The following is an 18,166-nucleotide window of genomic DNA, read 5'->3' as shown; positions in this document are numbered from 1 at the left end:
GGTGGAAAAACCTTTGAAGTGGGAAAATACAAAGCAATACTTGGGTAAAACAAAATATTTTAAGAGTAAATGTTTTATTTTGTAAAGAGCATTTAGTTTTCTCAATATTTTGTACCAAACCACTCGGATTCCCACCCACAGCTTTCAGCACTTCAGGCAATCTTTCCTTTTAAGGTTTCCCAGTGCTCCCTTTCCTCTGTTTAAGATGTCTGGAAGTCTTAGTAACTGGGTGGTTTTAATATGCTCAGATTTTTAAGTTTAACTCTAATGCCAAATTTTCTGTTAGTACTCATTTGTATTGGCACAACTACACCCTCAGCTCTAACTCCACGTCTGCATAGCCTCTGTCTTGGAATTGCTGTTTTCCTTCCCATGAAACCTCACTGGAGTCCACACTGAACGCTGTTACAATATGGAACATCAGCTTGAAGAGAATAGTCGAAAAATGAGTTACATTTCCATGTTATGGCTCTGTTCAGCAGGACCTCCAGCTCTATCACGCTGGGATGTACACCTCCACCTTTCTTCTCCTGCCTCCTAATCTCACCTATGTAGATGTGCCCCCACAGAACACGTTCCTTCCTTGTCATTTTTTAATCCATAATTTCCTCCTTTTGCCTTATACTTTCCTGCACTTAAAAGCACAAGTTTACTTCATCCTTCATTCCACTGTTGCAGACGTTTCCGTTTCCCCTTCTCCTTGAATTTTCCTTATTAATGAGATCTCATGCATGGAGCTAACTTTTTTCTAGGATATTTATTCTTTTATTTTTCTGCTAGAAAGAAATGCATAAAGGATTCTCCGTTTTCAAAATCCCTGCCACCTCACACCGTTTCCATGAGATCGGAATCTTATAACCTCTAAGAGTCAAACGCAGTTTTCAAAGCAAAGCAACGCTTCTCACTGTTTCTAATCAGAAAGAGCTGCAAGCTTTGCTCAGCACAGGCAGGCAGAGAGGAATGCTACCAGGGGCGAGGACTGCAGATGCTCAGCTTTCCCAGAGCAGCTTGTTGCCGAGTCTGCCGTCAGAGCTTTAGGAAACATTAGCCACTTCCTAAGATCAATTCTGTATGTATTTCCCTGAAAGCAAGCTAGGGGATATCCATCTGTGCATTCATCTGTGCGTGTTAAAGCTAAATCTAAGCCCTGCAGTTTATCTCCAACTCGTCTCACATCTCCACAGCTCAGTGTTGAACTTGGTATTTCTCTAGATTTTATAACTTACCGTAAGTGGAGCAAAGCCAACGCAAGTCAGCTCGGCTATTAATACCATACGCTACAGCAAGGACACAATTACAACAGAGTACCATACCAACACACGCTCCATTATGCTGACCAGTACTAATATTACTTTACAGCACAGTCAAGACCAATTGGAATCACAGAATCACAGGATTGTTTGGTTGGAAAAAGTCTTCGAGATCACTGAGTCCAATGGCACCGGTCCACTACTGAACCATAGATCTGATCTGAACCATCTGCCCACCTGTTAAACCCCTCCAGGGATGGGGACTCAACCACCCACCCCCTGGGCAGCCCTTTGCCAGTGCTTCACCACTCTTTCAGTAAAGAAATCTTTCCTGATATCCAATCTAAACCTCCCCTGGTGCAACCTGAGGCCATCTCCTCTCGTCCTGTCCTGTCCCTTGGGAGAAGAGACCAACACCCACCTCACCACAACCTTTCAGGCAGTTGCAGACAGTGATGAGGTCTCCCCTCAGCCTCCTCTTCTCCAGGCTGAACAGCCCCGTGTTCCTCACCGCTCCCAGCAGCCCTGGGCTCCAGCTCCTTCCCCAGCACCGTTCCCTTCTCTGGACATGCTCCAGCCCCTCAATGTCCTTGTTGTAGTGAGGGGCCCAAAACTGAACCCAGGATTCCAGATGCAGCCTCACCAGCGCTAAGGACAGCAGCACAACCACTTCCCTGCTCCTGCTGGCCACCCCATGGCTAATCCAAGCCAGGATGCCGCTGGCCTTCTTGGGCCACCTGGGCCACTGCTGGCTCACGTTCAGCCGCTGTCACACAACACTCCCCCCAGGTCCTTCTCTGCCAGACAGCTTTTCAGCCACTCTTCCTCAAGCCTGAAGCGTTGCTATAGAATCACAGAATCAAACTAGAATTAACTTACTTACTTTGAATATGTTAAAATTATTCCTTCCCCAATCTCTGATTATTTTTTCTCCCTAAAATGTATTAAACATCTCTGTAATCACCGAGTTAAGTTTACTAAGCTACCATTCAGGCACAAAAGCACTGTGCATATAAAATTAAAACCAATTTTAATTTTATAACCAAATTAAGGAGGTAAAAGCAATTATGATGGCATTATATCCATAATATGCAAAGCAGCACTAGAAAGTAATCCACAGCCAAAGCATCGGACAGCCAGAGCAATAAAGTAATTACCAAGTTAAATCAAGTGGCAATTTCTACAGGCCACCCCGTCTTTCTCAAAAGCAAACAGCTTCCACCCACAGTTATGACTCCATTCCGATAACACCTTGCAAACCGCTGAGCTCAGACACCGCTCCTTATCAGCAACCTGCCTACATCAAAGCCTCATCTGATATCTCAGAAACATCGGATAGAAGTCAGCTGTCACAGCTGAGTTAGCAGATAAGAACCACGGGACGTGAGATTAGGTTAGAAATATCATACAAATATAGTTTCATTCTCTGATCTTTGTTGATGCCCAAACAGGAATGAAATGGAAAGAAAGTGGCCCCATCCAACCTGGCCTTGAACACCTCCAGGGATGGGGCAGCCACAGCTTCCCTGGGCAGCCTGGGCCAGGGCCTCACCACCCCCACGGTGAAGAAATTCCTCCTTATGTCCGGTCTATACTTGCCCTTCTCCAGTTTACACCCACTGCCCCTCGTCCTATCACTCCAAGCCTTTGTGAACAGCCCCTCCTCAGCTTTCTTGTAGCCGCTTCAGGCACTGGAAGGTCGCTCTAAGATCTCTATGCAGCCTTGGCTGAACAACCCCAACTCTCTCAGCCCGTCCTGGCATGGGGGGTGCTCCAGCCCTCAGATCATCTTTGTAGCCTCCTCTGGACCTATTGCAGCTTTAAATAAAGCAAGTTTTCCACACAGCATATAATTGAAGTATAATCCTGCTGTTAGAGGCTACCATGGAAACAAGAAAAAAAAAATGGGCTGAAAATTAGATATCAAACAAATCTGAGAGTGAGAACATCCTTCACCGCTGTCAGACAAAACGGTTTGCAAGTGCTTATAATGGGCCTGGGCTGGGACCTTTCCTGTCCACACCATTCTCTACTAAGCAGTGATGAGCGGACCACACAGCCAGGACCCACACAGTGGTTCTAAAGCTTCAGAACTGCAGTGTACTCTCCCACCAGAAAAAGGAAAAAAGCAGCATGTTTGAGAGAAGCGTAAGTAACCTCAAATGTACGCAGTATAAATTAAACTCTAAGCCATGGATTTACTTGTAAGTTGTCAAAAAATATAGCCAAGAGGGAAACATCATCCAACACCAGCAAGTCAAATTTCTGCATCAACCACAAACCTTCGCTATGTCAGTGCTGGCCCCAGAAGAGCCGAATCTCCAGCAAAAAAAAGGAATTACATTAATAACAAATCTTGAGAACAAAAAGCAAACCAACTCATCCAGGTTTTCTGCATCATTGCCATTAAGATTAAACCCTTTGTAACTCAGATAAAGAATTCCTGACAGTTTGAATCTCTTATGATTCCTTTGTTAATCAGGACTTTAAATTGCAATCTGTTCTGAAATACCCACAGGTGGCACCAGGAACTGACTGGCACGTATTTTCTTATGGATATTAACAGCAAGGATTACATCTTCTGGCAGTGGTGATCAGCTGAAAAGACCTACAGTTCAATAGCTGCTTGGAGAAGTAGAAATCAAAGCACTGCCAATCCATAAACTCAATTATCTCATAATTGAGAGCATAACAATACTCTGTCACCAGGCACTTGCCCAGATGGCCAAATAACAAAGCAAGAGATAAAAATAAGCTTATACCTTTCCCGTGAAGCTGAAAAGATAGTGGTGTTCTGATACTGTACCAATGGCACCATACCAGGATGAAATTATGATTTGGGACCAGAAGAGGCTACAAGGATGATCGGAGGGCTGAAGCACCTCCCATACCAGGACAGGCTGAGAGAGTTGGGGTTGTTCAGCCTGGAGAAGAGAAGGCTGCGATGAGACCTTACAGCGACCTTCCAGTACCTGAAGGGGTTACAAGAAAGCTGGAGAGGGGCTGTTCACAAAGGCTTGGAGTGATAGGACGAGGGGCAATGGGTATAAACTGGAGAGGGGCAGATTTAGACTGGACATCAGGAGGAGCTTCTTCACGTTGAGGGTGGTGAGGCTCTGGCCCAGGTTGCCCAGGGAAGCTGTGGCTGCCCCATCCCTGGAGGTGTTCAAGGCCAGGTTGGATGGAGCTCTGAGCAATCTGATGTAGTGGAAGGTGTCCCCGCTCACTGCAGGGAGGTTGGACCGGATGACCTTCATGGTCCCTTCCAACCCAAACCATTTTCTGACTCAATGTTTCTGTGACAAGGGATCCAAGGCATCCAGGGCATTTTTTGGTTATCAACGAAGTCTGAAGGAAATACTTTGAGGACTCTGGTTGAGCTCACATCAAACATAAGTCATGTGAGCAATATCTCTGAAGCCCAAGGAGCTCCCTACAATCTCCGTGCCATACCCACAGCCTCCCAGTGCAGTACGGATTCCACTGGAATTACATATGCTCTAGTTGTCAAGATTCACTATCACTATTGGTGCATAACTTTGGAAATAAAAAGGGCGCTCTTGATAAATCCAGCTCTAACTGGAAGAAATTACTCAGGTTGTTACAAGGAGCCATGGAAATATCCTTGACCTTGCCTGGAGTGTTCAGTTTTGTATTTTTTAGTCTCCTCCACCATAAGGAAAACCAGTTGTCTACAAGGCAGCCAGTGAGAACACAGGAGTCACAGCAATCTTTCATTAACCTCAAAAGACTCTATTTTCTTGAAACTATTCTGCAACTTCTTCATCAATTTAAAAAAAAAAAAGTAACCTTGAATGGCTAATTAATTACACTGACTTGAAGAATATAAGATGAAAATCAAAATGGTGCAAACACAGTTTGAATCAGCAGAAAATTGCCAGGCAGTTATGCCACCACAAACTGAAATTCCACTACAACCACCAAATCCACAAAACTATTCTTCACTATAATATTTGGGGAAAAAAGGTATTTATTTCCATCAAAAATATATACGTTTAATCTCCTGTCACAGCTCTCAATTTAATAAATGTAATTTTACTTAGCAACATTACTGGGTCCCTCCGAAATGTCTATATTATACAGTCGCAAAATTAGAATCACTTGCATGAATTCCACGCAACGGATTTATTAATCAGCTTGGGTCTCCCAAAATGAAAATTGAGTGCCTTCTTTTAAGAGTTGGCAATATAACATTTTTCACAACAGCTTTTGTGCAGAACTGCTTCACCACACTACGTTGCTCTTATGTGTAAGAGATGCCGATACACTGCAACAGCAGGGATTTCTCTTTGAGAGAATGTAGCATCTCCTGCTGTCTTCTATTGCTCTCATGTAATTCATTAATTTTAGGGCTATCCACCTTTCTGGAGTCTACAGTATTGCTTCCTCTTCTGCCTCTCGAGGCAAATTAAACCTCTGCAAAACTCCAGTCTGCTTTCTCTCTGGCACAAAACCATCTTTAATGAAGGTTATGTACTTCTGCTAACAGTTCAACAAGTCTATTCCCAAACTGTTCCCAAGTGTAGGACTGGGAGCTGATGAGGTTTTGATTCTCACTTCATCAGTTTACTTCAGCATCTCCTTTTCGGAAATGTGTGGTACTACTTCCAAAACCATTTCTAGGACATCAGTAGATGAGGTTTTTTGTTGCCTGGGGGGCTGGAGAGGCTGGTTCTGCATCTGGGGGATGGAGAAACTCTTGGTAAGAGGGATGCTGTCCTCACCTCGTCTACAGCCCTGCAACGCAGTGCAAAAAGCTCAGTTCAATCTCTAAAACATAACTGCCAGCTGATTGAGCTGCAGCATGTAGGTGACAAAACCATCCACAGCTTCCCTTAAGAAGGCTCCACAGAGAACGTGCTGCACTGCAAACAGAACTGTGCCAGTCCCTAATGGCCCTCTGTTCAAACGTTCCTCCTACACCACATCTCCTGTGGTCATTTACGTATTTAATATCCTCCTGCCTGAGACAGCACAGATAATTCAGTCTTTCTGAAATCTCCAGTACTCATTAACTGCTCTTTCTACACCTCAATAATCCAAGCAGATTATTCATTTTCAGGCAGGTATCTTATTTCCCACAGTTTTAAAGAACTTCTTGCTATATTGTTTTACAAAATTTCAAGAACAATCATTTCATACTGTCAACAATTCTTTTAAATTCTTGTTATTTTTTGTTTGTACGTTAGAAACTTATCACAGACCTACCTCATTACTTCATGGTTCAATTCATAAAACTTCCTAAGTACTCTGGATTCAGGAGGCTGTGCTGGGAATAAACATGGTCAAGAGGAAATGTATTCTTGACATACCAAATCAGATCCAAAGTAAAACTTGTTTCAGTGATTTAATCCTTAAGAATTTTTTGACCTGGTGATTTCTAGAGTCAAAAAAAAAAAAAAGTTATTTCAAGTAACAGTATGATTGGCTCTACCTATGTCATTAAATAGAGCCACATTAAGTTTTCATCCTCAAAAGTTTCTGAAAGTATTTCTAGGTCCTTTTCCCATTCCCAGTTTCTTTCCTAAGTCAAAACAACTTACAAGTTATCCAGAACCCTTCTTTTAATACTGATGAAATAAAGAAAATAAACAGTGCTGATGGCAATAAGTGTGACGAACCACATGAAAGGTATTTCAAGAGTTGATGTTATGACTTTGTAGAAGCTCCCTTCCACGACAGATGGTGCCTACGAAACTGTGCAGGCTACCCCTGAGAGAAAAGGCCTTCGAAGCAGCCAAAGGTGCTTTAATCTCACAAGTCCTGAGTTCACCCCTTTATGTAATCAGGCAGTTTCAAACTGAAATAGCCAGGATTGAACACTAAAGGCGGAGAGTACCGATACCAGCTGTTCTAAGCAGGGATTTAAGCTAATAGTGTCAACTGAAAGAAGTGTGAAACTCTCTACTCTTCACTTCTCAGTCACTGAGTTACCCAAGAACCAGGCTCAGCTTTGCCAGGGGTTAACAGTTCCCCACTTAAACAGGGGAACAAGGACTTGTGGCAAGGGAGCTCCCCACTGCTCCTGCAAGATGCGGTAACAGTTTCGTACAACTCCCTCTTCCACCCATCCAAGTACCCAAAACCATTCCTCTACGCTTCTTGCTCGATGCAAACAAGGAAAGGACCACACCATGAAGGCAAAGGCCCTGTGGAAGTGGACCTTAGCAGTGCTAGACAATGCCATAGCTTCCAGCTAAAAGGAGGTGAAAGATGGTAAGGTTCAGCCGGTCACAATTCAGGTTAAAGATGACCGAGGCAATGTGATCAGACTGACATAAACAGGGAACAACGTAGGTGGGAGTGGAATGTGAGCAGGATTGTATCCACTTAAGGGCCCACTTTTTCTTCTTTCAAGTTTAGATGCATCTTCTTTGAAACTCGAGTTACTCTTTTTCTTCTCTATCCAGCTACTGCTGAATGCTTGCAGATAAAGAGAATGTTGGATTTGTTTAAGCACTGTCTTTGTGCCAGAGATTACGGCTTTTTTATTAGGATGTAGATCTTTTTAATCACCCCTGTCTTTTTCTCCTCAACAGTAATTACCAAAGTGTGCACTAGCACAGCACTTAATCAAATAAATCTACGGCTTCCTTAATGCAAAAGAGAGAATCGTAATTACAGTGTTTGCTAAGAGCAATGTCATTTTTGGAATTTAATTCCTACCCTTGGTCAGGAATAAGTCTGACTCAACCTTGAGCAGAATTTGCATCTTTTGAAAGAATGGAGACGTGAGGAGCCTCCCCTCTTGTAATCCACCAAGAGAGCACTAAAATGTAGTGGTACTTTTCATAATTAGCTCCTGTCTTCACCAAAAATACCATCTATGGCATCTAAAAAAAATTCAGCCATGTGTCTAGCACACAGGTAGAGCCAAACTCACACACAGCATAATTTGCTCATGAGACTTAGAACAATACTGTCAACAATTGAACTGATGGTTTTTCTTATCCACTTAGCACTGAGGTGTCCCTCCTGCAACAAACCTGTCACGCAGAAAGCAAACTAAGAATAGATATAGAGGAAAGGACACAAAGCTCTCGCTATATTTTAGATCTGTAATAGTAAGACAGCAACTATTCTGAGTCATTAACACCAAGAGGCTTTTACTGCTCTTCTCTTAGGATGTTATAGCATTAAAGCACCATCGATCTGCAACTCATCTCAAACAGTAACTTTGCAGTCACACGAGCAGCCCCATTCTCCAGATCAATACCTATGTAATTAAATGAACACAGTGGAAAACAAGCAGCAATATATGAAAGCCTCACACAATCTATCTCAAACAAGCAGCGCCAACAATAATTGTACAAGCGAGGATTTTACTAAGTAGTACCCAAAAGCAGAGCACAGACATCGCTCCACACTTACAAGGAGCGCTTTCACTTTCAGCAGAGATTTGAATGTATTATACAGAACCGGCAGCACAGAACCTGCTGTTAGATTATAGTTTCAAAGGGAATTTGTCTTTATGCATTTGCTGCAAAATAGTCTAGTATTGCAAGTTCTGTCAATGAAGTCACAGACTCACAGACTCACAGAATCCCTAGGCTGGAAAAGACCTTTGAGATCATCAAGTCCAACTGTACCTGTCCCCTACTAAACCAGATCCCTAAGCACGTCATCCACCTGTCTTTTAAATACCTTCAGGACTCCAGCACCCCCCTGGGCAGCCTCTGCCAGTGCCTGAGAACTCTTCCAGTGAAGAAATTTTTCCTAATGTCCAATTTGAACCTCCCCTGGCGCAGCTTACGGCCATTCCCTCTCGTCCTATCACCTGTCAATTGGGAGAAGAGACCAACACCCACCTCTCTCCAACCTCCTTTCAGGCACTTGTAGGCAGTGACAAGGTCTCACCTCAGCCTCTTCTTCACCAGGTTAAACAACCCCAACTCCCCCAGCTGCTTCTCCTAAGATTTGTTTTCCAGCCCCTTCCCCAGCTCTGTTCCCTTCTCTGGACACGCTCCAGCCTCTCAGTGTCCTTCTTGGAGTGAGGGGCCCAGAACTGAACCCAGGATTCAAGGTGCGTCTCACCAGTGACGAGACAGGGACACAATCACCTCCCTGGCCCTGCTGGCCATGCTGTTTCTGATCCAAGCCAAGATGCCATTGGACTTCTTGGCCACTTGGGCCACTGCTGCCTCATGTTCAGCCGCTGTCAACCAACACCCCCATGTCCTCCTCCTCCAGGCAGCTTTCCAGCCAGTCTTCCCCCAACCTGGAGCTGCACAGGGTTGTTGTCACCCAGGTGCTGGACTCATCACTTGGCCTTGTTGAACCCCATCCCGTTGGTCTCAGCCCAGCGGTCCAGCCTGTCCAGATCCCTCTGCAGAGCCTCCCCACCCTCCAGCAGACCCACACTTCCTCCCAGCCCAGTGTCAGCCGCAAACTTACTAAGGGTCCATTCAATCCTTTCATCCAGGTCATCAATAAAGATACAGAACAGAACCGTCCCCAGCCCTGAGCCCTGGGAACGCCGCTTGTGACCGGCAATACACGTATTTTAAATTGTTTAAAAGGTCACATTAACTCATATTAAAAGTTATTTAATAGTTGATCTGAAGACAGCTTATCTTTGGTCTGCTGTTGCAGTTCAAACGTGAAGAGTTCAATATTCTGAGGTAGAGAGTAACACAAAAAAATACATTTGCTTTGAATTACTGTCACTCCTGTTACCAATTCATAGGGTGAAACCTTGGACCAAAGTCAGACCTCAACACAGCAGGAATGTCGTTCAGACTTTGCAACCGCACAGCAGTATGCCCTTCATTCGTGTCTCCTGCACTGAGAGGTCAGAAAATCCCTGTGGGTTTTTTTTTTTTCCACTCGTTTCTGATGCACACTTTGGGAGAAGATGCCATTAGTTCACAAATGGCTATAAAATCTGATGCAGTATTTCATATCTTTTTGTAGCTTCTTTTCCCATAGCCCAATGAACACAGAGTATGGGAGATGAAAAGCAGAGATACCATTCAGCAGCAAACAGGGAGAAATACTGAAAACCTTCTTGGTTTAAAAATAAGTCACAAAATGAAACTACAACTTCAGCTTCGAGTATGGCAACAAATATCAGTCATTTGTACTTTTTCACCAACAAGTGACTTTGATGTAACCTCATTAATTGTCAAGGGTTTGATATGAACTTCTTAATCTTACCTCTATCTTCACGTAAGGAAGTGAAACGACAAAACATTTCCCGTGTGTCTGGCAACGTGATTTATCTTCCACCCAAACCAGCTGGTAATTTGCATTGCATTTTCAGTTTGAATTTTATAAGCTTTCACTTCAAGATACACACACCATAAAAAATGATCTCGAGGCTCAGAAACAAGAAGGACAAAATTCAGATCTGATTTACCTACACCACACATGAAATTAAAATTAAGTCATTTCCATCATTCAATCTTACCTTCCCATTTCTGAACAGAGTTAGCAGAATGCTTTTAATGGCCTCACAGTTATTGGGGTGGGCGTTTATTTCTGTATGCTATGTATACACAGTATTGCCTAAATCTTTGTCATGACTATGACCAAAATCATGAATGAGCATCAACTTTTGTGATCAGTAATGTGCGTTAGTCCTTTGCTTTGCAGCTGCTCCCCTGCACTCACACACTAAAAAGGGGTTTTGTTGAAGAAACTGGAGGAAAGTGAATTTTATACCCTTAATAAAAATACAGCCCTGATGCAACAAACAGCATTCTTTTCTAATTTGTTCAAACTACTGAATATTTATATCATTTTCTTACTAATACAGAAATGACCAAAGAGATAAAGCTCTATAACATGTGCCAAAATCAGCAACTTTTCTCACTAACAACTTTCAGTTCCTCATTAAAAGACCATTTCCAGGAAATATTTATCAAGCAGTCTTTTTCCATGCTGAATAACACCTACCTGTGCAGAGCCATGTTATTCCATTCATCACAAAACAAAACTGTATACAAAAAAATGACAAGTGACTGACTTTTTATTAAAACCACTATTCTATTTACAACGCCATACCCTCTATTAAAATACTACTAATCAGAGAAAACAACACTATTTCCTGGCTAATCTACTTTCGGAAATCCTGTCCAGGAGCAAAGCAAGCAGCTGCCTGTTCGTTTCTTCTGTCAGACCATACAACAGACACTTTATGGTGATTTTTCCTGGGTTTAGCCTTCAATTTCCTTTGGCAAAACAGAAAACTATTAACTTCCCTTAATTAATAGCACAGAACATCAGTAAAAAGAGGAGCACGCACGCTGCATTCAAGCAAGGCACCTCCCAACTCCTGCACTCATTGACTCCACTTGCCTCATCCAATCACAGAGTTTTTCAGAGGATCTTACTAAAAGAGGGGAGGAACACCCAGAGAGTCCAGGCTGGAGCTGGAAGGGAGCGCGGATCCTCAAGTGTCTGGTTCATGAAGAAAAATTCCATAAAGATGTCCTGCTTTAAGCACTGGGCAAAAAGTTCACACCCAGATTCCTGCTTGCTTCCAACTGAAAACCATCCAACCTTCACCACCACCAGCCATCAAGGCTGATGGCTTTGAACATTTCTTCATTAACCTTTGATTCCACACAAGAATCTCAAGAGAAGATTTTGAGGGGAAACACAAGATATGAGAAACTTCATACTGAGGAAACTCCACTTCACCGAGTACTCCTAAAAATACCTCGTGTGCCAAATCACCAAACGGCTTAAGCAGAGAGCCCCCCACGATGCAGAAAAGGCTTCGGCACTGCAAAGATCTAACAGGACAGGAGTTCCACCTGCTTTGTTCCATCAGTCACCGGTGCCTCGGAGCTGTCTGGCAGAGGTGAGCAGAAGAAGCAGTGCTTAAACCACTTCTGAGCATCTGCCTAAGGATATACAGGTTTCTTGCTTACCTATCAGACTGTAAATGAGAGGGAAGGAGAGAGATGGGAGAGAAGGAATGGGAATAATTTCACTATATACTTGAAAGCAGTCAAGTAGTTCTCTTTAGCTACACGAGAGACCTTTTTTCCCCTGTACAAGAAAGCTTCTTTTCTTACATGGACTCAATGGGTTGGTTTGTCCTTCACAGCTTAAGGGGCTGCTTCAACCACTAATCGCTTCTAGTTAGGAAAAAAACCCATTTATTCCACAAGCACATCTCTCTGCCTTTCAAATGTGGAGAGGTCAGAGTGACTGTGGGGTTTTCTGTTTGTTTTATATCAATAACAGAAGGCAAAAGCTGACAGCAATGCAGATACCCACAGTCAGCTCTAAATCCAGAAATGGAAACAGCCCGGTTGTCATAGCAGCAGAGCATGATACCTGAGCTAATTACTCAGTCTGAGAGGCAGAGCTAATTAGCCCAGACGCAGCATCATCCTGACACAGTTACAATCCTTCTGGGACCTGGGCACACATACTGCTGATGAGATGTTTCAGCTCACTTGCAACCAGCTCCGAGACCTCAGCGTACTATGCTGTGCTTTACATAAAAGCAGAAAAGAAAAAGAGAAAAAAAGCAAAAATATGTTCCTACAGAGAAGAAAGCAATGGAAAAGGTCTCTCAAAAAAACCCTGGGAAACTCCGAATGCTGAAACTCTTCTGGAGAAGGAGGATGCCTGTATCCACGATGCTCCAGAGCAAACCACAGCATTTGAAATGGAAATCTCGGAGGGAAGGACACGCTTCCACCCTCAGCCATGGAAAGGTTACTTGAAAGATTGGTTTATCATTAGGACAACCTAAATTCGAAACGTTCCCCGTTATCTGAAAATCCAAACCCTTAAATTAAACCCTTGACAGGGAAATACCCCAGGACCTGGCTTTACAGGTTGTGTATATTGTGGGAAATAAACATCTACTACAAACAAACCGACCTGTTTTATTCGAGGACCAGAAACAGCATTTATCCAGGAAGATAAAGTGTTTTAAAACTAATATTTTCATCTTTCTAAGGCAGTACCTTAAACAAGATCCTCCCTCTAGAAGGAGCAATGCATTTTAAAAGGGTCAGAAACAAGCAAAGCGGTGAATTTATCATTCTTTACTAAGCACTGTTCTGCCCCAGGAACACGAGGTAACATCGTAAGGAAGGCTACACAGACAATCTGTGAAACGCAGGGGGTTTGCTGGTTTTCTTGGAGAAAAAAGTAGCAAGACAAAGGAAAAACTCTTCAAGAAGTTACTTTTACTTCTATATAACCAAAATTGGCAAAGGCAACAAACATACAGACTGAGCAGGCAAACCAGAGGAAAGGGGGCATGGAAAGTGATTTTATCTCTCGTGCAAATCTGATTATTTGACTTAAGAAGCTTCTGGTAGTTTAATTAGGACAAACTCCTGATTTATACCAAATGATCCCAGAAAGATTACCAAAGTCAAGCTAACGCCAAATCTTCCATTTAATGGACATAATTGTATAAACCAGAGCATGTTATACATAAAGTGGCTGATTAAACAGATGCTCAGAAGAGTTCAAAAAAGGCAGACGTGCTTGAAAATTCAGGTTATGTTTATTCAATTTTAAGTTGCACAGATCTTCTGCAAAATTCATTAATTTTACAGTTTTTGGTACTAATAATTTACAGAACATGTCTGCTTATTCGTATTTACAAGAGATCAGTTCTCACTGGAACATCTACAAGCAAAGCTGGAGGATGGTAAGAGGTTAATCCAAGTGTATGTGCTGCCCAAGAGAACAGGAGAAATATATAACGATAATGGTCCTCTAAACAGAAAGACACTTCTGTCAGTCAGCCACACTGTTGCTGAATAGAACAGTTTGGTGCCTACGTGATTTCTAACAAAATAGGCATACATTCTTCACCTGCTTGAAACTTTCAAAAGAAATATCAAGCTGAGTGTCATTTTACCTATATTTAGATATCAAATAATTCCAAGCACTGTTAAAATAGAAGATTTATAAATCTAGTGTCACTTTCAGTGTTTCCTGAGGAACCTCCTCACAAGGTAATTGTCCTCCTTCCTTCAAGTTAATGATCACAAAGTTAGATACATTATCACTAAGCATTTAGATCCAACACTGGGAAAGAAGACTGGAGAATCCGAGACAATGTGGTGAAAGAAACTGAAAAGAACAAAATCAAGGAATATTAAGAAAGACGAAGCAGCCACTGAGATCCACGAGGAGCAGTTATTGATCAGAGACGGAAACAAAGAAGAATGTCAAGGAAGTCTTCAAAGGGAAATAAAAACATTATAAAAGTGGATATGCCATGGAAAAGAAACCTGGTTTTCCTCACAAAATATTCAACAGTCCCAGATTTCCATACCTCGTGTCCACTAAGGGCAGCTTAGTACGCACTTTACTGAGTGGACTATCAAAATCCACTCTCTTCTGATAAAGACTATTCTAGCACACAGGCATGTTACTGCAAGTTGGAAAGAACAGAACTGTTTGCTGGGATTTTAACTCTTTCACAGCTGTTACTGTACCCGGTGCACAAATCCCAACACAGACAGATCCCTCAAAGACACTGTTAACTCCAGTTTTGCTTCCTTTCTCCAAGCACCGCTGTCTGGGATAAGGCGGCCACTAAAGCAAGCTCGGCACAGAGACCACTGAGGGTACGAAGTTGAGGATGGAAAAGGGATAGAAAGTCACCGTGGAAAAAAACAAAGCAAGCAAATGACATCAGCCACTTTAAGTGCTGCTTCCCAGCCAATGACAGAAAGCTTTTCTGGGAAGCTATTGCCTCAGCAGCATATGGCTGACACTGGGCATTCAGCCTGATTCAGGCACTAACAAGAGCTTTAAAAAAATCTGAATCTTCGGAGATTCTAAGAGCGCTGCTTGCTCTAACAAGGAGAAAGTGGCAACTGGAGAGCGGCAGGGGGATAAAGATAGTTATGACACGCCTCCACCAACAGCTTGCATCAACGAGAATAAAAAAACATGGCCAAGGGTCCCTTTGGTTTAATGCTGCCCAAATTCTTAGAAAGAAGCTTGTGGGGTTTTTTTCATATGTACCTTTAGGAGAGTGTTAAATAAAGGCAAACAGCATGCAACTCCTTTCACATAAGCCGCCAAACAAGTCTGAACAATATTTTAGGCAATCTGTGTGAACAGTGCAGACATTCACACAGGCTGGTAACCTAAACCCTAAGCTTCAGCCCTTTCACAGAACACTTCCAGAGCTCCAGGCTTTCCTACCATCCACAAATTTTCCTTAAGCTATGGAAAAGGGTTGCTGAAGCTGCTGACAGCTCATATTTCTTTCCTCCGATGCTTTTAACTGCACTTGCGACTTCACTTTCTACTTCGGAAGGAAGAAAACGGACTTCTATCCAGATCATTTGATACCTAACGGTATATTCCCATATCAGTTACAAAATAAAGGAAAATAATTGCTGAACTGTGGGCTATTTTCAACTCTACTCAAAGGAAATCATAGGAAGCATCAGAAAACAGTAAACCACTTGGTTCTGGGCACTACAGAGAGAGTAGAACTCTGTCTTTCTCTCTTTTCAAGGCTGAGTTAACTGAAAAAAGCACATGAAAAATTCATTAGAAGCTACAGTGTGGCAACAGAACGCTGGAAAGACTGACTGCCGTGTGTCTGGTAAGGGAGATGGCTTAAATAGGGTATAAAAGGCAGGCCGCTCGCTGCCGCCTTGACAGAGTACAACAGGGGAAAAAATGAGATTGGTGCCTCATCCCGAAGAAATCTTTCTTGCTAATTCAAATCAACAGACGCCCAACTCCTTCCTCTTCAGTTTCAAAAAACATTGTTTCCCTAGAAAGAAAGAAAAACCAGTAAAGTTAAGGTATAGCTACACCTAATTCTTGTAATTAAAAAATGGGGAATAAACGGAAAGAGGAAGGAATGATGTACCTACCTTGATCAACAGAGCTTTTGTCTCCCTTTGCTGATGAGCAGAGTGTCTCTGTGAGGATTTATACACTTCAGGATGATGACAGGGAAGTGAGAGAAAGAAAGGGTAGGCCCTCGACAAACAAGTTTTAAATAAAATCATTCCTGAACGTAGACAACGTTTCTACAGAGAACATGCACACAAGGAGCACCAAGCCACGTGTCTCCCACATCTTTACCAGCATTCGCACTAACACACATCTGTGCGACCATCAGATTTATTCCACACAACTCATTTTCAACGTTCTGTACCTCGACATCCTGAACACTGGATAAAGAAGTTGATTAAATCCAGAAGTGCTATGTCCCTGTCTTGTTTATATGATTCAATCCAGTCGTCCACCACAGACTGTCAAGAAAAAGAGAATACTTATCAGAGACTCTTAAAAGGCGTTTTATTAAGGCAAATGACTTATTCTTTTCAGAATATAATTGTATAATTGAGCATTTATTTTGCATCATTACACACATACAAACTCAGAACTCTACACACCTTCTCTGAGGGTGGAGACAGAACAAATATTGTTAGAGACCACAACTCCATGCCTTGTTTTCTGGTATTGTGATTGTATAAAGAGAAGTTCCAATTGAAATTACCATTACTCCTCAAAACTCTACTTGCAGTATTAATTTTCAGCAAACACTGTGATTCTGTTCAGAATGACCAACGTATATTCCCAGAAATCTGATGGAGAGAAACAGTTTGGGTTTAAAACTGAATTTATATTGCATAGTGAACGCCTCAGTATTTATAAAGGCCTAAGCAGCGCACCAGGCATCCAGAAATACCTTACACAGGTCAGGAAGACAGAGACCAACGAGGAATAGTTGGTAAATAAAAATAATGCACTGAAGTTGGGTCTTACAATGTTTGGGGGTCAATACGCCGCCTGAATCACAGCATCGGAAGCTGAGTAGCAGTTTCAAACTGCACTCAGGACCATCCATAGCCAGGAGATCATCATCCCCGACAGGCAGGCGTAGCACACAGACTATGAACAGCAGCACGGAGGAGGCCAGAAAGCATACAGGTGGCAAAATGTGCACCATATCAACCTCGGGGACACAAAATGAAGAGAAAAGGCACTAAAGGGATCCTGCCGTTCAATGTGAAGTGCAACCCCAGCATCAGAAAGACTTGAGGCAGGAAACCAGCAGCTGAGAGGCATGCGAAACCTGTCGCTGCTGCCCACACGGCACCTCACGCTGCAGCTCTGACGACAGGACCCAACGCCAGCTGCGTAGATCCACAGTTTTTAGAACTCCAGATGTAGGAACAATGAAGCAACGAGGACAAAGCAAACAAAAGAACTATGGAAATTCTTAAAAACTGGTCTACAAAAGCAAGAGCATGTGAGGTCCTTCTTTAGCATGCTTCACATCGACGGAAGACAAGTATAACTTCCTTGCACGTCCTTAAAACAGGGATACTGAGCTCCTCGGTTACATAAACACTGGAAGTAAGGATCTGAGTATATCTCATGTAACCAAATCCTGTTCCCTCCATGCAGCAGCATTCACTAAGCTGACCTGGATTTTGCTTTCTGAGCACACCTTCCAAACAGGTTATTTTATTTTGGAGAGTTCAGGTTTACAAAAAAGTTGTATATAAAATTAAGTTTAAAAATCCTAAACACTCCTCTGCCAATTACCACCAGCCCCACGCAACCAGCTTCCAACCAGGCTGGAAAAGAATTAACAGGAAAGACAAAATACAAACAATTTGACCTTTCAGGAAAACGTTGCCTCTTTCTAAGCCAGTAGATGTAAGGATAGGATCCTGAAAACCCCCTCCGCAGTCTTCACCATCCAAGCGCACACCTCATGCCAGTGGGACCTTAGCAAAGTTCTGCGCAAAGGGGAGCAACAGGAACAGAGCTGTGGATGTACTGAAGCCATACACAACTCTGGGAACTGAGCCCAAACACCTCATGTTTAACACAGATCTCTGTACCGGTTCCTCACCCAACACAGAAGAGGACCAGTATTACCATGTTCAATAACCACCAGGAATCTCTAAACATTCAGTTTG

At 42.8% G+C, this 18,166-nt stretch overlaps 1 protein-coding gene across 4 annotated transcripts in view; it reads right to left on the bottom strand.

Moving 5' to 3' along the window:
* The window catches only part of STAG1 (stromal antigen 1), a 194,615-nt gene that overhangs the window by 103,844 nt on the left and 72,605 nt on the right, over nucleotides 1–18,166 (bottom strand). For all 4 annotated transcript variants that reach the window (XM_054074814.1, XM_054074812.1, XM_054074813.1 and 1 more), the window contains one exon: nucleotides 16,387–16,483. In XM_054074814.1, coding sequence (XP_053930789.1) covers nucleotides 16,387–16,483 — 97 coding nt within the window. The remainder of the gene's footprint in view (nucleotides 1–16,386; nucleotides 16,484–18,166) is intronic.

This window comes from Cuculus canorus, chromosome 9, assembly GCF_017976375.1.
Source record: "Cuculus canorus isolate bCucCan1 chromosome 9, bCucCan1.pri, whole genome shotgun sequence".
Taxonomy (NCBI): domain Eukaryota; kingdom Metazoa; phylum Chordata; class Aves; order Cuculiformes; family Cuculidae; genus Cuculus; species Cuculus canorus.
The sequence above is the reverse complement of the archived record's forward strand: the minus strand, read 5'-3'. Positions and strand labels throughout refer to the sequence as shown.